We start from the raw sequence: 19,529 nt of genomic DNA, 5'->3' as shown, positions 1-19,529 counted from the left end.
ACATCCACCCCATCTATGATCTGCTGGAGCACATGAAGGGACTGGTTTTGCAGACCCAAAGTTACAGGATCTCCATGATAGAAGACAACAGGATATCCAAGAGGAGCCCCAGTAAAGGCCCAGTATTGATGATGTAGCAAAAACCAGACCCCTTAACCAGACCAGCAACTCAATGCAGTGAGCACTTGCAAGTAACAGTATATGGACCAAAGGGCTATGTGACGCACCACACTGCAGCTTACACAATGAGGTTTTTCTTTTCTTACCTTTCTCTTGTCTTTAAATTTTGTCCTCTTTTATCTTTAGGGGGGTGGGGAGGTTGCAAGGAAAGAGGGCAGATGGGAAGGGACTGGGAGATGAGTGGGATCGAGAAGCATGATGTGAAATCCACAAAGAATTAGTAAAATGTTAAACTGTGGGGGGTGGGGAAATGCGATGAATAATAGTGGGGGCAAATACCAACACAGCAAGCTAGTGGGGTAAGAAATGGGGAGGTGGTGAATATAGTCAGCTTTAGCTGAGTGTCTCAGTAAAGGAAAATGGTCAATTCCCACACCATCAGTTACTTTCAGCTCCCCTTCCTTCCCCGTCATGTCTTCTCTTACTCTCTTGTCTTGGCAGACTACCACCCAGCAGACCAGACTGTCTGGGTGAGCTGTACACACTGGCTGGACTCCAGCCCCTCACTTCCCTGGTCTCTAAATAAAACTAACCATGAAATTAAACTTGAACTAACCCCCATGCTATCCAAGTGAAAATCTCCATTGCTGTCTTTGTCTTTTAAAGAATCATAGTAACCACTAACCAAACATCCTAGTAGACTAAAGTCAGTTTAGGGCTTTTATCATCCTTTACTAAAGGAAACCAAGGCCAGAGAGGATGGTCAGATTTGTAGAAACACCAGTTTCATGACAGATGCCCTGACTCCTAAGCAGACTTTCCCTATTTATACTTGAATCAGGAAGCTAATTCTCCATAGAATCCTTTTGCTTAGAAGAGATGAGGTGGATACCTGGTAGATTATTGCCTTGTCTCATTTTTTTTTTCTCATTTATCTCATGAGATAATCTTCAAACAAATGCTTCCATGAAAGACTATGCTAAATTTGGATGAAGTTACCTTAAAGAAGATGCTCAATGTTTCACATATATAAAAATGCAACTAACTTTCTGAGTGTTTTCCTCCAGCAGTCCAAAGTTGAGACGATGGGTGTCTTCTCTTTTGATAGTGCAAGTCCTTGTTCTCAAGGCCAGACAATACAAAGCTCAGTAGACATGGGGACTTTCCTGTTTCCCCAGCCAGCATATTTGCTTTCCCACCTACACCACAGCCTTGTTAAAAGCTTGCAATAAAGTTGAGGTGAATTGTGGAGACCGGCACTTTTTATTGCACTTTTTACTCAAATCCCAATTTGTCTTATTTGGGTAGATGCTGAGAAAGCAAGACACTAAATGAAAAAGCATTAAGGGGAATAGCTGTTATCAGTAGGAATTTACAATGAGCTCATACTATCTACACAGACAGTTAATTACTAGCTTAGTAGTAAGGAGAAATCTAGATGGGAAACCATTCCCACTTTCGTAATTCAACACAAATATGTCCAACATTGAAACATTACCAGAAGTGGGGATTGGTGGCCAGCTACACACACAGCCAGCCAGCCATTCTAGGTCAGTGTCCACTCATTTCATGGCTCCATGCATGTAGACGTGTCAGATGCTCAGCTGGGAACTTGCTTAGAAAAAAAGAAGTTTGGACCCATATAAACTTGAAGTAAAAATAAATTGCCTAATCTGAAAAAAGTCAGAGCTTTAATATTAATGAGGTGAGAGAACATAGCGGGAATTACAAGTTGGGGTTCACATTAGTTGAGTTCCTAATCTGGGTCCTAAACTCTAAGTCACAAATCAAATGGTAAAGCCTTACACCCGTTACCTTCTCAAATATCTCTTCTAGGTTCCAAATGAGTTTCTTAGCCATGTGAACGTTTTTGTAGTAATTTAAGCACTGAAATACCTGGCCAACCTGACAAGTCTCATAGCAGGTTCAACAGTGTGGAGTCCTAGTACTTTGGACCCAGACAGGATTTCATATATTAAACATTTCATCTATTTTGAATGTTGTTGTACAGCATTGCCTATAGGGGTCTGGGGAGGTCTTACCTCTAGCTAGAAGTAAAGGACACTGCTCAGCAGGTCAAGGAATTAATGTCCAACAGTAATTGACCTCTATACTTACAGTATCAAATAGAACTTGAGGTTTTCATTCTGCCTACTCTCATTTGCAGTTGCCCATCTGTGTTCTGCAACAGAACAGCACAGATGGAATAATGTGTATGATCTTCAGTGTTTCTCATTTTTGTCCCTCTACAATTTATTCCCTACAATATCCATCTCACTGAAGGCTCACTGAGGCACTGTAAAAAGGCATAGTATGAAAAGGAAATGAGATTCCCTGCTGATGAAGTGGAAGTAGGCTGAAGGCACACTGGGCCCATAATGGAAAAATAAAAGCTAATGTAGGCTATTTTGGGAAGAGTCCTGCATTTTGTAATTATTACTTTCTTTGGGAGAAAGAATAGAAAAGTGGGTAGAATGATGAAGAGCCTTGTCGGTTTTTTTGTGTAGTTTTGTTCAGTACAAAGTCAGTGAGCCTCTGGGGCAGACTCAACTCAGCAGACAGCTCTCATTGATCCAGTTTTACTTGATTGTGTAGTCTGGTCATTCGTGAGTGTTGATTACTTAGATTTGTCTGCTATTGCCCCTTCTCCATTACTTTGCCAACTTCGGTCTGTTTCCTAAAAGCTGTTCATGTACTCTAGCTGCTCAACCATGTTGAATTCAATGTAGCTTTTTCTTGGTGTTTTGTATAGGTAAAATGAACATGTACCATGTGCCTTGTTCCCTTTTGGACCCTGAGGTACAAGTGTCTGTTCTTAAGGCAGATCAAAAAATGAGCTAACTATGGTAAGAGAGATGTCCAGATGCAGGAGAGGTTTAGAGTGTTTAGCACTTTCTCTTTATCAGAAGTAACACCTGAGGAGGGCTCTGACACCTAAGGCATGAAAATGGGCCTTGGACAGAAAGGGTTATACAAGAATGGAAGACTGGCTACAGACAGAGCAAGGTGGTAAAAACAAATTGGAAAAGAGGTGGGAAACACAACTGTAAAGAGACTGCTAAGGTATCTAAATAGGCGGTGGTAACAGATTTAAAAAAAAAAAAGATGGCTCTGCTCCTTGCAAAAGCTATTTTAAAAGGAATCCATAGGAGAAGTAAGGAGCCCCATTGGAAAAACCTTTGTGGTAGTCTAGGAAGGTGGTAATAGTTATAGCAGAGATGAAGAAAGAATAATTTAAAGAATGTTTAGGGATAAAATCAATAGGAGTTGTAAATCAGTTGGACATAGGGAGTAAAGGTAGAAGAGAAATCCAGAGTGAACCTGATGGTGGAAAATGGGGAGCTGAGCCTGGTAGTGGAGGAGTCATTGGCCAGGAACAAAGACTAGAGAGTGAGGGTGGGAAGGGTTCAGGGTTGGCTGTGCCAGATATTAGGAATTCCCAGGATAAGACAACACAAATAATCGGCCAATGATGGCAGTGTAAGATTCTGGGAGATAACTGTGGGGTACAGTGCAGATGCAGGAGCAGTGGCATTTGCAAGGTGGTGCTGAACACTTAGCAGTTCAAGCGACCTTTGGGACACAGCGTCAAGAGATAATAGCAAGTGACCAACTCCATCATACACATGCCATCCCCTACCCCCGGTCTCTGCTCTATTTCCTTAAACTGAGTAAAATCTGTCACCAAAAGGGCAGTGAGACGTAGGTCTTCTTTTCAGGTCCCAGACAGTGAGGACATTCTGGAAGGGTCTGTAGTGAGAGACACATGTTGGGAGTGTCTTTTCCTTCCTGGCTGCTTATAATGTGGCTGTGCAGTCACAGCCCCCCACAGTCTACTTTATAAAAGTTAGCTGTCTGGGTTGACATTCTTATTACAAACATAAATGCTTTATAATGACAAATTTGCCTCAAAGGTATGCAGAGCAGTTGCCATGAGCAACACATAAAATGAGCCCCTGAACTGAAATGAATGTTTGCAATCTTTTCAGATTGTGTGCGAGGAACCATTGTCCAGCTTTGATTTCCTGCTGAGACCGGGCTGTGTATGTGTTGTGTGTTTGACCCCGATCTAAGAAAGTCTTGAGAGAGGATAATTTGACCCTGATTCTGGTTTTGTGTTTGGTTTTTCCATTTTCCAGCAGATAACTTGTCAGTGGTTAAAGTGTCCCCATCCCTGTATTTGGAAATTTTGTCAGATTGCTTCAGGATGCTGCAGTGACAAATGCTGTAAAATCATCAGACTCGTTGGCCCACTTAGTTGGTAACAACCAGATATTTCTCCGCCCCTGTGTATTTTATCAAACATGTACCCATTTTCCTTTCAAGCCCCAACTGCTACACCAGCACATTATTCAAGATGGGGTCAGGGGTCATGTACAAACCAGCTAGCTGTCCTTTTTGGTGTTCCCTGACCCCTCTGGAGAGGACCTCAAGCAGGTGTGCCCTGTGAGCTGGTGAGCGTGAAGCCCCTGTGCTCAGGATGGGCTCCTGGCCTGGGTGTGCTGGTCTCATCAGGTTACATGAACTCAACATCACTACCCCTGATGAGTCAGCAGCAGACAGACAGACAGACCATGCTATATTTTTCTACACGCGCCACCCTTCAGCAACTGGATTTTGTTCTGCTGTGGTGTGCAGAGGCGCCTGGATGTTGATATTGCAGCTCCCTCTAGTGTCTCTGGAGGGCAGGCACTTAAAATGCAGACAACCAAAGAATCAGCCAAAATTGGCAGCATTTTAAGTATGCTTTCCCATAGTTTTCTCTTGTGGGGAGTGGAAACTTCCTGAAGATAGGATAGCATCTTCATTCTGCGTCCGCTGTGTTTTCATTTCAGAACTGGGGGTACAGGACTAGGACCCCTGTGGGAATAGTTCTTCTGAGGACTCTTTCTTGAGATGCCCCTATTCACCATCCGCCCTTTAGAAGGGAAGAATATGAATTCTGCTCAAAAGAAATAAATGAAAACGAGAAACTGAACGTTTTACTTTGACCCTGAGTAGAGAAAATACTGGGTAGAAGAATTTAAAAACAAACAAACCACTGACAGTTAGAACTTTGGCCATTTATTCTGGAAAGAGTAGTTTGTTCTCCAAAATAACTTTTGAACTAGAAATTTATCATCTGAAGTCAGACCATTTTGAGGTATTTTTTTTAATCTAAGGGAGTCAAGTTATTAATATTTGAAAAATGGCTACTATGTAGTACATAGAATAATATAATATTCCTGCCTAAATTAACATCATTGCAGCCTCCATAATAAAGATTTATGAGCTACCTATCGTGTGAAATCTTATTATGGAAATCTCCATAAGTCCATGTTTGGGTTGTAACTGGCTTCATGGTTATAAACCAATTAAAAATCCAGTACCTTTCCTCTCTTTTATGCTCCATTCTTCTCTCATTTTCATTTGCCCTTAAACTAGATTGACCCATTATTCCCTAGCCTGTCTGTGTGAACGCACAGATAAGGAAGTACTGCTGCTCGGGTTGCTCTTTGGGCAGGCCATTTTCCTCCCAAGCAACCAAAGTAGTAGAACAATTTATCATAGCTTCTTTGCGAGTCACTCTGATTCTTTATCTCAGGTTGATCTGTGAAGCTAAACATAAATTCTAGTTGTAGAATCCGTGTTCTTATCTACTTGCAAAACTTTGGAAGACCTTATAAAAATATGTCTGACTACCTCTGTGTATACATGCAGAGAAAATTAGAATATCACAGTTAAGCCATCTCCTCTACCTCTGATGTTGAACCACCAGATGATGAGGGGTTTTTTCAGTGTCATTTGGCATAGAAAAAAGTAAAAACTTGGTTGAACCACTTTCTCTTAGAAGTAGGTTGGTTTCCTAAGACTAGAACATAATGTGTGACCTTAGCTGATAGCTACACTTGGGAACCTAAGTTTGAGATTAGCCTGGACTCCATAGTGAGTTCCTGTCCAGACCAGACTCTTCATGGGACACGAAAGAAAGGAAGAAAGAAAGAAAGAAAGAAAGAAAGAAAGAAAGAAAGAAAGAAAGAAAGAAAGGAAGGAAGGAAGGAAGGAAGGAAGGAAGGGAAAGAAAGCCTTTACCAGTCATTTATTAGCTCTCCTCCATCAGACTAGCAGTCAGACACCACCCCACCACCACCACCACCCACCACCCCACTCCCACCCCCACCCCACCCGCTGTGGCAGGTAGCACTCAGAACTTAAAGGAAAGAAGGGGTTGGGGCACAGAAGGAGGGGAGACATGAACACTCTCACACATCAGACAGTATTTTTTTTTCTTTGTTCTCTTTGAAAAAATATGAAGATTCTGTAAGATTGCATCCTTTTTAACATCTCCAAGTAGTCTGATTGGTTAGCAACATTACATTTGTGTATCTTAGCCATGTGTAGATTATTTCCTTGATCCCCTTTAATCTCTCCTACTGCCTGTGAGGTAAGGTTTCCATAGTCTTTGTGGTGTTTGCTTCGTTAGGCAAGCTGAGACCCAGAGGAATTAAGTGACCATGCCCAAGGATACTCAGCTATTAGCAAGGCTAAATCCCAGGGCTAAGTCCTTGGGAGTGTCCTTTCTGTAACGTGACAACTGAGTTTAATTTTCAATCTCATTCAACCCAGCTCGATGATATTTGATAGACTTTTCAAAGACTGAGGGGTTGGGATCCTGGAACCTCCATTTTGTCAAGAAGTATGATACTGAGCAAGTTATAAACTGCCAATGAGTTAATGGCACCATGTGCTGGATCTAACCCCCCATACAACTAAATTATGGCTAGTGTAGGACTTTAAATACCTGGTGACACATAAACATGAAGGATTGCCATTGATGCATTATAGAAGGAATTCATGTGATTGATGAGCATATAGGATATATATTACACTGCATGTGCTGGAGACTTTGAGAGCTTTCCAAAGATAATGTTTTCTGAAAGATATATGTTTGAACTTGAACTCTGCCTGAGGACGTCTATTTCAAGACCAGAAGTTTGCTTTAAAAATAAATATAAAGCATTTTTCAAACTGATTAGGTAAGTATGTTGCAGAAGACTTGAAAGACCTTGGTTTTGGCTATCTCGGTAGATATATATGTACGTACTTCCATGGCATGGACCAGTGATAACAAGTCTCTAATTATGGTAAGCATAGGCAATGAGAAATAGATGCTGTTTTCCCTGGAGACTGCCTTGCTCTTTTTTTTCTTTTATTTTTAATATCTATATGAATAGGAATCAGTGTGTGCTGCTTCTCCTAATAGGGCATCGATCTGTATCTCCTAAGAGAGTTGCAGTTTTCTTTTTTAAGTAAAATGGATAAAATACAACTTTTTAAACTTCCTTTTTTCCATATCACTGTACCAAACTGACAGTATCCATAAAATAAGAGAACATACTACTGGGAGTCTATGGTATCTGAGGTGTGTGGTGTAGGCAGTTGTGGTCTGTGAACTTACTGGTAGACTGCATCTCCACTGTTGGCCTCTCTAAGCCCATTGGGGTTATTTCATTTGTTTATTGCTTTTATAGTCCTTTGATATCAGAGCTTCCTTCTTTAGTAATGCCTACTTCATAGAATTCCTTCTGAAAGGTCTTACTGCCTGGCGTTGGTATAAAATCAGGCCAGTTAGAAGAAAGCATTTTGGTGGGGCTGGTCGAGCACAAGACCCTGGTTTCAATCCCCAGTATTATGGGGTGGGGTGAGGATGGGAAATGAGAAAGAGTCAGGCTAGAAATTTCTACAGGAAGTAAGTGAAGATTGGTTTTGCTGTTTGTTGTTGTCTCCTGGCTAGGTGGAGGGTGGAGACGAACAAGCTTTGGCATTGCAACACACTCAGCTCTGAACACCGCTAACATGTATCTGGACCTCATCCTTTCCATTTCAGAAAAACATACACTGGACATGCAGCAGATTTTGGTGATAAAAAACATTCAAAGTCCTTCCTTCTGGCCTTTTTGAAATAAGTTACATATTATCTATAATCACCATACTCTACAAAACATCTGAATTCATGCCACCAACCTGTTGTACCTGTTGTCGGGGCCTTCCTCACTCCCCTCCCCAGCCTCTGGTAGCCACTGTTTCATTCCCAGCTTCTGAGACCATTCCTTAGGGTCCATAGCTGACTGAACTCATACTGTGGTTTATATGAGCCTGGCTTGTCTTACTCAGCAAATGACTCTACGTCCACCTGTTATTACAAATGACAGAATGTCGTTATTTTTTATGTGTATATACCTTATTTTATTTATCCAGTCAACAAGAAATATAATTTGCATTTCCTGTGGTCATGCAGTGAGCTTTCGAGGTCATATAGTGACTCTGATTTTCGTTATTTGAGGCTGCTGTCCGTTGTCTTCCACAAGCCTGTGCTCCTCTATATTCCCACCAACAGTGTGCATGAGGTTCTTTTTTTGCATGCTCTCACCAGCACTTTGCTTTTTGTAACAGCTCTCCTTTTTTTCTATGATTTATTTTTGCTACTTTTTAATTATGTATATGTGGGGGGTGAAGTGTGTACATGTAAGTGCAAGCACCCTCAGAGTCCAGGGGCATCTGATCGTCCTGGAGCTGAAGTTATATGTGGTTGCGATCTTCATGGCATGGGTGCTGGGAACAGAACTCAGGTCTTCTGCAAGAGCAATTAGTTCCTAACTGGTAAGCCATCCAGCCCCAGTAACAGCCATTGTAATATGAGGTCATATGGTTTTGATTTGCCTTTCCGTGTGTGTGTGTGTGTGTGTGTGTGTGTGTGTGTGTGTGTGTGTGTGTCCATCCCATTGTATGCCTTTTGCTAGTTATTTTTAATTGGGTTATTTGAGTTTTAGTTATTTTTGTCATTGTTATGGTTTTTTTTGGTTGGTTGGTTGGTTGCTATTATTTTTTATTTTGAATTTCTTATATATTCTCAATATTGGCCTCTTATCAGATGTGTAGTTTCAAATGTATCACCCATTGTTATCTCTTCAGTCTGTTGACTGTTTACTGTGTTGTACAGAAGTTGTTTAGTTTGATGTAATCTCATTTGTCTGTTTATGCTTTTGTTGCGGATCCCTTTGGAGTCTTATATGCATTTTTTTTTCCTGTTCCAACATCCTAAAGCCTTTTCCCTGCCTTCTTCTGCTGGTTCTATAACCTCAGGTCATAACTTGAGGCCAAGTCTTAATTCATCTTAAGTTGATTTTGTAACTGGTGAGAGCACAAGGGTCAAGTTTCATTCTTGTGCGTGTGTGCATGCAATTTCCCAGTGCCACGGTTGAAACCCTGGACCACTTGGAAGGGCTCCTGTGAACGCTGGAAGTGGTATACATAAAGTACTGAGCACAGCCTTGACTGTAGGCACCACGGCAAAGGGTGCTACCAGCAGTGGCCACTCAGCATAGGTCTGGCTGCCAAAACCCTGAAGACTTCACTATGCGACTGTTTATTCCTAATGAGCCACCCTCCAGTGAACCATCCTCAGCATATCCCGAGTCTGTTATGGAAGCGAGTTTAAGTCATGTTTCTTGCTCTCTTTCAGATCTGTAAGAGCAAAACTCAGGAATCTCAGCAGTATTACCATAGCTTGGCTGTCCGGCAGAGTCTGGCTGTGCATTTTAATATCCAGCAGGACTGTGGTCATTTCCTTGCTGAAGTCCCTAATCGTCTGCTTCCCTGGAAGGATCCTGATGCTCCTGAAAAGGCAGAGGATGAAACTGAAAACAGTGAGGAAGAGGTGAAAGCAGAAACTGCCAGGGGAAATCCCCAGTCCTGCTCTGAAACAGAGTCATCCCAGAAAGAGAACCAACAAGTCACGAACAGGAAGCAGAGAAGCCACGTTGTAGTCATCACCAGAGAGGTTCCTCATCTCACTGTGGCTGACTTTGTGCGAGATTCCCTGGCCCATCATGGGAAGAGCCCTGACTTGTATGAGAGGCAAGTGTGTCTGCTACTCTTACAGCTATGTTCTGGCCTTGAGCATCTCAAGCCCTACCATGTCACTCACTGCGATCTGCGCCTAGAGAACTTGTTGCTTGTCCAGCACCAGCCTGGGGGAGCTGCCCACGGCCCTTCACCTACAGACCCTTGCCCCACCTCGGCTTGTCCCACAAGGCTCATTGTGAGCAACTTCTCTCAGGCCAAGCAGAAGAGCCATCTGGTGGATCCCCAGATCCTCCGAGACCAGTCCCGCCTTGCCCCAGAGATTATCACAGCCACCCAGTATAAAAAGTGTGATGAATTCCAGACAGGCATCCTCATCTATGAGATGCTACACCTGCCCAACCCTTTTGATGAGAACCCAGAGCTGAAGGAGAAGGAGTACACACGCACAGATCTGCCTCGAATCCCTCTCCGCTCCCCATACTCTTGGGGCCTGCAGCAGCTTGCTAGCTGTCTCCTAAATCCCAACCCTTCTGAACGCATCCTCATTTCTGACGCCAAAGGCATCCTCCAGTGTCTGCTCTGGGGCCCCCGGGAAGATCTCTTCCAAACCTTCACCACCTCTACAACCCTAGTACAGAAGAACGCCTTGCTCCAAAACTGGTTGGACATCAAGCGCACACTGCTGATGATCAAGTTTGCTGAGAAGTCCCTGGACAGAGAGGGGGGAATCAGCCTCGAGGATTGGCTTTGTGCTCAATATCTGGCTTTTGCCACTACAGACTCCCTGAGTTATATTGTAAAAATCCTGCAACACCGTTAATGTGGCCTGGACATTGTTCTTCTTATTAAATATTTCCACCTTCTTCATGTCGCCCTCATGTCCCTGTCCTAGTGCTCTCACTCAGAATTCAAGGAAAGGAGAGACGCTAATTTGCCGTCCTCGTCCGCGAGCAGAGGGAGCCATTCAGCAAGGTCATCCACAGCTTTGCACAGTGAGAAGCCGAATGTCTCCTTACTGTACAGAAATTCAACTGCACAACCGTGCAATCACCTTCCCTTGGAACATTTGTCATCTGAATAGCCCCACAAATACGGGGTCAAAAATGAAATGCACATTCATGAAGGACCAGCTCCAGTGGAGTGAACTTAGTAAGCAGTGTCCACCTCTTCCATAACTCTGACGCTTGCCTCTCCTAACTAGCTAGCAGTGCATGTCACCAATATCAGCTGTCATCCAGTAATGCTCACACAGCAGCTTCCTCTTCCTTAGAGTATCAATAACTGCCTCTTTCCCAGGAGGACATGCCATTTTGCTTAGTTTTAGTTACTGGCAACAGACAAGCCTTTGTTCTGGTATAAGGTGAAGGGGGAGGAGAGATTCCTGTCTGTTGGATCATGGGTCGTCCATTTCCATTTTTTGTTCTCAGTAAAGGTACCCTGCACAGAGAGCAGCCTGACAGCCGTAACCCCACTGCCACTGCTTGGCTGTCCTTTACCTTTACTCTGTCCCAGCCTGCTGAAGTCTGTGGCCCATTCCAGAGCTGACCAAAGGTGGTGTCACCAGTGCCTCAGCAGGATGGAATGCAGTTCAGATTTTATGAATAGTTGGCAGGACATGAGGAAATAATGTCCTTGTGTGTGCAATCCTCCAGGGGCCCTCAGGGAACAGACTTTAAAGTACTGTTCTTGACCACTGTCAGACCGATCAGCAGGGCAGCCGGGCTGGTGGTGCCTGAGTCAGTTTCCCCCACAAGCAGTAACTGGCCACCTCCCTTCCATCAGTAGCCAGTATTAACTACCCTGCCAAATGCTGTAGACAACATCTCTGAATTGAAATGGCTGTCCACTTAGCATTAACATCGCCTCAGAAAGCACCTCAAAGCTGGCTAGTTGAATGGCCAGAAGACAAGGGAGGAGGGGAAGGCCACTAAGATGGCTGACCTGCTCCTAAGGATGCCAGTCTCTTTCAGAAAGACTGCCTCCCAGAGTGAGTGCTCCTAAGACTTTGCAGTGGCCCTGGAGCTCAGCTCACAGGAAGGCTGATGGCTGCAGTGGATGGCTGAGAGCTGTTCCCGTGGGACCTGTGCTCTCCCATAATTATGTGCAATTTTTGTATGTATTTTTAATCTGTATATTACAGTGTTTATGTTGCAACTTTACCTGAGTGAGAACTACAGAAACCTTACTTCCCGTGGCACATACTTGCGCTAAGAAGCAAGTGTTCTTTCCACCTGTGTGTGTTTGTATGCTCATGCACTTGTTTTATTCAAAACTGTGAGTATCTGTTTACTTCAACCTTGAAATCCCAAGAGTCACTTGAATGGTGAGCGTATACACATGTGTGCCTGTGTGCACGCACATGCTGGAGATAGGGGCCAGGCCTCCAGGGAAGCAACCTGTGGCAGGGTTGACAGACATGTTCTCTATACCCTGCCAGTGCAGAACCCCGGGGAGCCCCTAATCCACCAGCGCAGGGTTGTCTTAAAGCCAAGACTGATTGTGCAGTATTACTTGGGTGGCACCTTAGTGGCCTTGGAAATTTCTAGACTTAACATTTTTAACAGCCTTTCATGTGATTCACCCTTATCAAAGAGGATCGAAAAAGGTGAATGTATTTTATTATGCATTTTTAAAGAGAATAATACGTGTGAGGCTGCATATGGAGAATGGCCTTGTGTTCCTGGCTAGGACTCCGAACTCCCAGGAAAGAGGGCTAGTTGGCTCACAGAGAGTCTTGTCTCTTCTAGATAGCATGACCATGGAGTTGGGCAGCCATGAGTCATGGCTGCATCACGCCTGGCAGGCTGGGGTTTGATTCCTCTTACGTAGCCCATGTGCACATAACTCCCTGCCTAATTATGCACTGAACTGGCAGCATAAAGACCATGGACCACATCAGCTGGCACAGCCCTTCACTTCCCACAATGTTTGCAAATGGAGACATACCTTCTCAATGTCGCTCTCATGGTGCCTTCCCGTGTAAATCTGAATGTTGACTATTTGATGAGGTTACATATTTAATGCAGAGTATTCCCTAGTCCCCTCTGTTTGTTCTGTCAGTAGTGGTTTCTTTCCTTTTGTTTTTCTTTTTTTTTTTTTTTCTTTTTTTTCCGTTACCTTGGATCCAGCCTTCTTTCACGATGCGGGAGAACACACACGCACACTTCCACTACCACTGTCTGACCACACTGCTAAACTGAGCGCTCTTCCTTCCATGTGTCTCTTACTGTCCACACTAGTGAAGGGCAAAAATGAAAGCCAGCTAACAAGAGAAGAGCCTCGGGCTTCCCGGAGACGGTGGCTGTGTGACTTGTCTCTGGGGGATGGCTGCAGAATGTGAGGGGGAGGGAAGAGCGTGTCCTAGGTTTGGTCAGCACAGAGACGAGAACTGTATTTCTAGGCAGGAAGGGGGTGGTCCTCTGAGAATGTCTCAAAATAATGAAATCCAGTCAATATAACTTTACCACAGATACTTTATATTCCGATTTTAATCCATTCATTGACTAGAAGGAAACCCTACCCTCTGCAGCCACACACACACACACACACACACACACACACACACACACACACACACACCTTTTATATATACATATATTATGAATTCTGGAGTGTCACTAGCGTAGTGCTTGAAGTTTTCACAAGTAACAGCTGCATTGACCAGATTTTTTTTTTCTGTTCTATTAAAGTCTATGCCATAGATTCTTCCATTATGTTAAGAGTTTGAACAACTGAGCCCCTATTGGAGCTTTTCCTTTAGCCACATGAGCAATCTCAGCACATGTGGGTGCTAGAGAAACAGAGCTGTGGCTATAGCAGGCCAGAGTAAATGTCTCTCAGAGTGCCTTGTTAGCATAGTCATCTAGCCATGGGAAGAAGAATTATTTCCTGGAAAGGCCTAGGCTACCAGCAGCCTCCTGTGCCACAGAGGAGAGCCCTTTGGGGATGTGTACACCCACAGAGTGTGCAAAAGTTCACCATAAGAGACAGCAGTTAAATGAGCAAACGAGCAACAAAACCTGTGGGAAAACAGCATGCGATTCATGAAAACCACCAACCCCAAAGCAGAGTTAGATTGGAAGGCAAAGCGATGGCAGTGGGTTTCAGGATTTGTTCTCAAGAGATGGTCTGGATGCGTCATTGGGGAACGTGCACTCGTACTCCCAAACTGCTAGTGCTGAGGGCCGAGAAGTACACCACTCAAGAGCTAGTCAGAGCAGCCTCCCATTGTAAGAAGTGCCAGTTCTGCCTCTGAGCTCAGGGTGTATTCATGAACATGGAAATCTAAACCTCCAGGAAGATCGATCTGTCTAAGAGTAAAAACTCCTGCTATCGCAAAGTTCCATGAAAGATCTTGAAGCCCAAGTAGTAGTAGGTCATGGAAGGCTAACACTCAGCTTTCCAAGTTTAATTTATCCAGTACTGGAAAATCACCAGACATTAGCTGGTGACCTGCAGTCAGGATTTTCCCTTAGCTTTTACCCAGAGTCATCTGAAAAGATACAGGCTAGTCTCAAAAGCTGGGATGGATTTTGGAGGCTTCATTATATTTGAAGTAATCGTGAGTATATAAAGCATACACACACTTGGAAACAGAACAAGAGGAACTCAGCCCCCTGGGCCAGCTCTGGCATGCTTGTCATTCCCCTCACTAGTGGATAAGGATTGAGATTCTGATCCAGCCTAATAAGTGAACAGGATGGCTGCCCATAAAACTGGGTTATTAGATTTACCTCATTGAAGCTCATATCCTCAAAGGCCCAAAGTGTTGCGCTGAGACAAACCCAAGTACCACTCCTGCTGAAGTGTACACTGGGGTCCATCTGCCCACACTCACAGCAGTGAATAGGTGGGGACACCATGGACCAAAACCAGTGCCCCAAAGGAAGTCCGAAGAGCCATAATGCAAGGTCCTAGACAGGTTATACCAAAGAAGCCAAGCCTTTTCACCTTGCTTCTTAGATGACGGGATTGAACTGTGGCAGATGCCAGAGGAAGGGAGTTTGCACACATTTCATGACCAGGGTAATTCAACTGGTAAGTCCATCCTCAAAAAAGAAAAGGACAAAAAAAGTTCTATTATTTTCAGGCAGTCCATTGTGTACATAGGAAAAAGAAGGTGATTGTGGTGGTGGGAGTAAGGGGAGTGGCAGTAGCCGGAGCAGAGTGAAATTCTCTGGTATCTAAGAAGGAGGAACTCTTAACTAGCTTGCTCACCGTGACTGGCTATTGCCCAGACTGTCGGCATGGGGACACCATGACTGTAATATTGAAAGCTTGGGTTTGAGGTGATTTTTTTTTTTCTTAAAAAGAAGGTGCTTTCAAAAGGTTTGTCTAAAGAACTCTTGGGAAATTTCTTAACACACTGTACCATCTTTATGAACCTTCCTGCGAAGGCAATTGTCATCAGCATTACCGTCACCTAATGTGTAAAAGTACCCAGACTGTCCAAGGTGCTACACAGCTGTCAAACACCTACCCCTGCAGCTGTTTTAAATTAGAGACCTCTGCATCAGCTGCCGCTGGAAATTTTGCCCACTTAGATGGGCTACAGGGGTGTGCATTCTGAATATTCTATATTACATTCCCTCTTCAAGAGCCTCTACATCTGTTCCTGCTTCCCACCCTACCCTACCCCCATGTTGTTTTTTTTTTTTTTTAAATCGGGAAAGTTTCAGGGAATTAATAGAGATTGGGGTTTTTTTTTAAACCCAGCAGAATCAGAGTTATATATTTTGCTATGAACATTGTTATGGTACAGAAAATCCACTTTGCCCATTGGTTTGTGGCTAGTATGTGTGTCTGAACTCTTGGTGACTCAAATGTTGAGCCAACCCTATGGCTTCTGTGTAGTGTTGTTGAAAGATTAAACCACACAGCTTTAGGAAGCCCACTCAAATTGTTCCTTTCTTGCCCCCAATGCCTCACCAATTCTAGACAGTTGTGTGTGAACACACTGGGCTGGGTTTTCTGTTCATTATCTGGAGGGTGTTTTGTTGGGAGATAGACACAGAAGCAACATGTCACTTGTCCCAGTGATTTGGATCATGGCAGTCTTTACCTCTCTAATTCTCCACGACACTGCCCACACTCTGTATTGGAAAATCTTGTTTCTCTTCCTCCAGCGTTTTACCCCCATCCTTACACATTTTACAGTTGTATAAATTAATAACAAGGTCCCCTACGTCACCAGTGGCGCCGCCCTTTGGTTCGCTGTGGTACTTTGCTGTGTACTCTGTGGCCTCACGTTACTGTGTAAATAAATTCAGTTTAATATACAATAAAAAACAGACTTCAAGTGTATGTCATTCCAGTGACTTGTCCTTGGTGACACGCTGGTGTGGGTTTGGCTACAGATGTGGTTCTCTTGCTCATTCCCAAGATGGCTGCCTGTCCTTAAAACAGGCAAGGATAGATAGCCTTTAGCCAGCATGCCCTGTGTCCCAGCTCCATCTCTTACTGACACTTTTTTTCTTCAGTGTCTCTAATTTGAGAAAAGGAGAGCAAGTGGAGATGGCTGTCCGTTTGCTGGGTGAGATCGCCCCCTGGTGTCCATTCACTACAGGCTACCTGGTCAGAGAGGCTTGGCCTGCAAGCAAGCCGACTTGGCTGGCTCTTCAGTGAAGTCAGAGCTGTGCAGGAACAAGCCTATACATCTACAGAATTCACACACTCGAGGCCTGTTCCTTAAAGCACATTGTCACACAAGACATCCTTGCAAAGGCAGACAAGCTAATAGGCAGACAGGTCACAGAGCAGGCCACCTGGTTTCAGAAAAAGACAGCAGTCAGCAATGGCAGTGTCAGCTGCCATATTATTGAAGAAGTAGCATAGCTGAAAGTACAAACGTGTAGACTTTTAACCAAACTTAAGCTCTAACTTCCACCACTGCTGCCATGGTGGATGGTCTTCACAAAATGTTTATGCTTATTTCCACTTGCTAGAATCTGCTAACATTGTTCTTAAGGCTTAATCCAGAAAGGTAGCTGCCAGGCTTGGGTGTCATGCTGCTGGGGAACACACTTCATATGAATTGGGCTGCATCCAGGAGGAAGAGACAACTGACTACACATTGCCCAAGGACACAGGCTTTGTATACTGCATGGGCTTGGGGACGGGGGCATAGGTAGGCATTGGGTCCTGGAGGTCACAGAGAATGCTGTGCAAGGACTGGGACCTAACACCAATGCTACATGAATAGCCATCCCGGAGACCTGAAAGGACTCAGGGCCTGGAGGTAATAGGCCAGTCCACGTTGGCTTAACCTGAATCCAAGGAGGCAGAGGGTGATTGGAGGAGATGTGCCACTTAACACTTGTCATTAGCATTCCTGCAGAGTCTCTTTCCAACCCATGCTACAGAGAAGCTGATTTCTGTCCTACGTGGAATGCATGGGACCCTGCCGCTCTGAGGAGCCCACCAGCGTGCCCTCCGCTTTGCTGCCTGCTCTCTCCAGCCCCAGCCATGAGGCTTCCTTCGAAATGACCCTGCACTCCACAAGGGAAGGAGCTTCATTAGCACCTTAGGAGCCAGGAGCAGCAGTTGGTAGATCACAAGTTGTCATTAAAAGCAGCTCAAGGCAATTACAGCTAAAACTTAAAAATTGGATTTCACACTGGGCGGGGGCCTGGTTGCTAAGCTCTAACTCAAATGTGCAAAACTCTTTAAGAGGAAACAGGTTGTCTGAGCATGACAGGGCTTCTCAGAACACCAGATTACCCTCTGCTATATGCACTCACCGTCCAGTAATCAATGGCTCATTTGTTCTCTGGAAGGTGTGTGGAAGCTGCTGGCCATACCCAGGGACTTGGGGATGAAAAGATGGCTCCGCAGTTAAGAATGTTCTGGGGGGTGGCACACGCCTTTAATCCCAGCACTTGGGAGGCAGAGGCAGGTGGATCTCTGAGTTTGAAGCCAGCCTGGTCTACAGAGTGAGTTTCAGGACAGGCTCCAAAGCTACAGAGAAACCCTATCTCAGAGGGGGAAAAAATGTTCTCCAGCTAATATTATTCTTGCAGAGGACCAGAGTTCAGTTCCCAGCACCCATCATTGGTTCACAACTGCCTGTAACTCCATCTCCAGGAACACCCACACACAGACACATAGAGTACATAATTTAAAAATAATAAAAGCTTCAAGATTACAAAATTAGGACAATAAAAATAAAATTCATTCGGCGGGGCGTTGGTGGTGCACGCCTTTAATCCCAGCACTCAGGAGGCAGAGGCAGGCAGATCTCTGAGTTTGAGGCCTGGTCTCCAGAGCGAGTGCCAGGATAGGCTCCAAAGCTGCACAGAGAAACCCTGTCTCGAAAAAATAAATAAATAAATAAATAAATAAATAAATAAATAAAATTCATTCATCAGTGCTTGAGCCATAGTCAAAGGGAGGGCCAAACACCTCCAGGCAAGGCTGGAGATGGTTCAGCAGTTAAGAGCATTTACTGCTTTTGAAGAGGAGCCAAACTTGGCTCCTGGTACCCATGTCAGATAGTTCACAACCACCTGTACCTCCAGCTCCAGGCCTTCTTAGGTACCTGTCCTCATGCATAGACATATACATACACACATGTACATAATTTAAATCGTTTAAGTTTAGAGAGAATTTTTAAAACTACTTCAGATCTTATAGTCATCCTTCCACTCTCCTGCCCACCAAGAGCCTTACCTTGCACCACTCCAGCCGGTGTGGGTGTCTAACCTCTCTCCCATATCTTCATAACCTGGTTTCTGCCTCTTCGAGTCCCCCTCTTTCCTTTCCCTCCCCTCTCTGCCTTATGATGCTAGGTAAGCACCCCCAGGCACACCCCTCCCCACTTCTCTTGACCCATGCTGACTCCAGTAGCAGTAGGTGGTCATCACCCCAGTTTCCATGGCTTGGCCCAGCGGACACTGCCTGATGCTGGTGTAGAGTCTGTCATGGGCACCTCTCCTCCCATCTGGGGGGTCTGAGCTTCCTGGCTTCTCCTAGAGACTCTTCTTGCTCATGGGCCTCCCAAAGACAGGACAAGTAGCCTCTTCCAAAAACCTCTGTGCTGAGCCCCAAGCTTTCACTCTCACTCTGTGGCTGACTGTGTGGCTGGGTGGCTGACCCCTACTGTCATCGTCCTCCTCCTCCTCCTCCTCTTACTCCTAGGCCTTTTTTCTCTCTTTTTCTTCTATTTATTCTCTCTGCCTGCCAGCTCCACCTATCCTTTCTCCTGCCTTGTTATTGGCTGTTCAGCTCTTTATTAGGCCAATCGGGTATTTTAGACGGACAAAGTAACACAGCTTCATGGAGTTGAGCAAATGCAACATGAAAGAGTGCAACACTCCACCAGTGAGAGACTGGCCAACTAAGGGTTCTTGGCATGGCAGAGAGAGCGGGTGGGAAGGAAGAGGTGGATCCAGAGGGCCCAGCTGAACTGCCAGCCAACCACCAGGCATTGGTGTGACACACAGCTATGGAGCAGACTTTCGGTCTCTACCCTACTCCACAGGTGGAAGGTACCAAGTTTGTCAACAAATAAACCCAAATCATCAACCCAGACAGATTCTCTTGCTGTGATTCTCCTCTACAAGGGC

The 19,529-nt window shown here is 44.6% G+C and overlaps 1 protein-coding gene and 1 long non-coding RNA gene across 11 annotated transcripts in view; one reads left to right on the top strand and one right to left on the bottom strand.

The window, feature by feature from the left end:
• Peak1 (pseudopodium enriched atypical kinase 1) overlaps positions 1-16,274 on the top strand; it is a 210,278-nt gene extending 194,004 nt beyond the window's left edge. For all 10 annotated transcript variants that reach the window (XM_027415020.2, XM_027415021.2, XM_027415016.2 and 7 more), the window contains one exon: positions 9,623-16,274. In XM_027415020.2, coding sequence (XP_027270821.1) covers positions 9,623-10,786 — 1,164 coding nt within the window. In that variant the 3' untranslated portion in view covers positions 10,787-16,274. The remainder of the gene's footprint in view (positions 1-9,622) is intronic.
• Positions 1,034-9,627, bottom strand: LOC118238688. Its single transcript, XR_004769621.1, has 3 exons — positions 8,125-9,627; positions 2,239-2,302; positions 1,034-1,724 (listed from the first exon to the last, which is right to left on the bottom strand). It is a non-coding gene; the product is annotated as an uncharacterized LOC118238688 (long non-coding RNA).
• Positions 16,275-19,529: the final 3,255 nt, after the last annotated feature.

This window comes from Cricetulus griseus, chromosome 4 (genome assembly GCF_003668045.3).
Source record: "Cricetulus griseus strain 17A/GY chromosome 4, alternate assembly CriGri-PICRH-1.0, whole genome shotgun sequence".
Taxonomy (NCBI): Eukaryota; Metazoa; Chordata; class Mammalia; order Rodentia; family Cricetidae; genus Cricetulus; species Cricetulus griseus.
The sequence above is the reverse complement of the archived record's forward strand: the minus strand, read 5'-3'. Positions and strand labels throughout refer to the sequence as shown.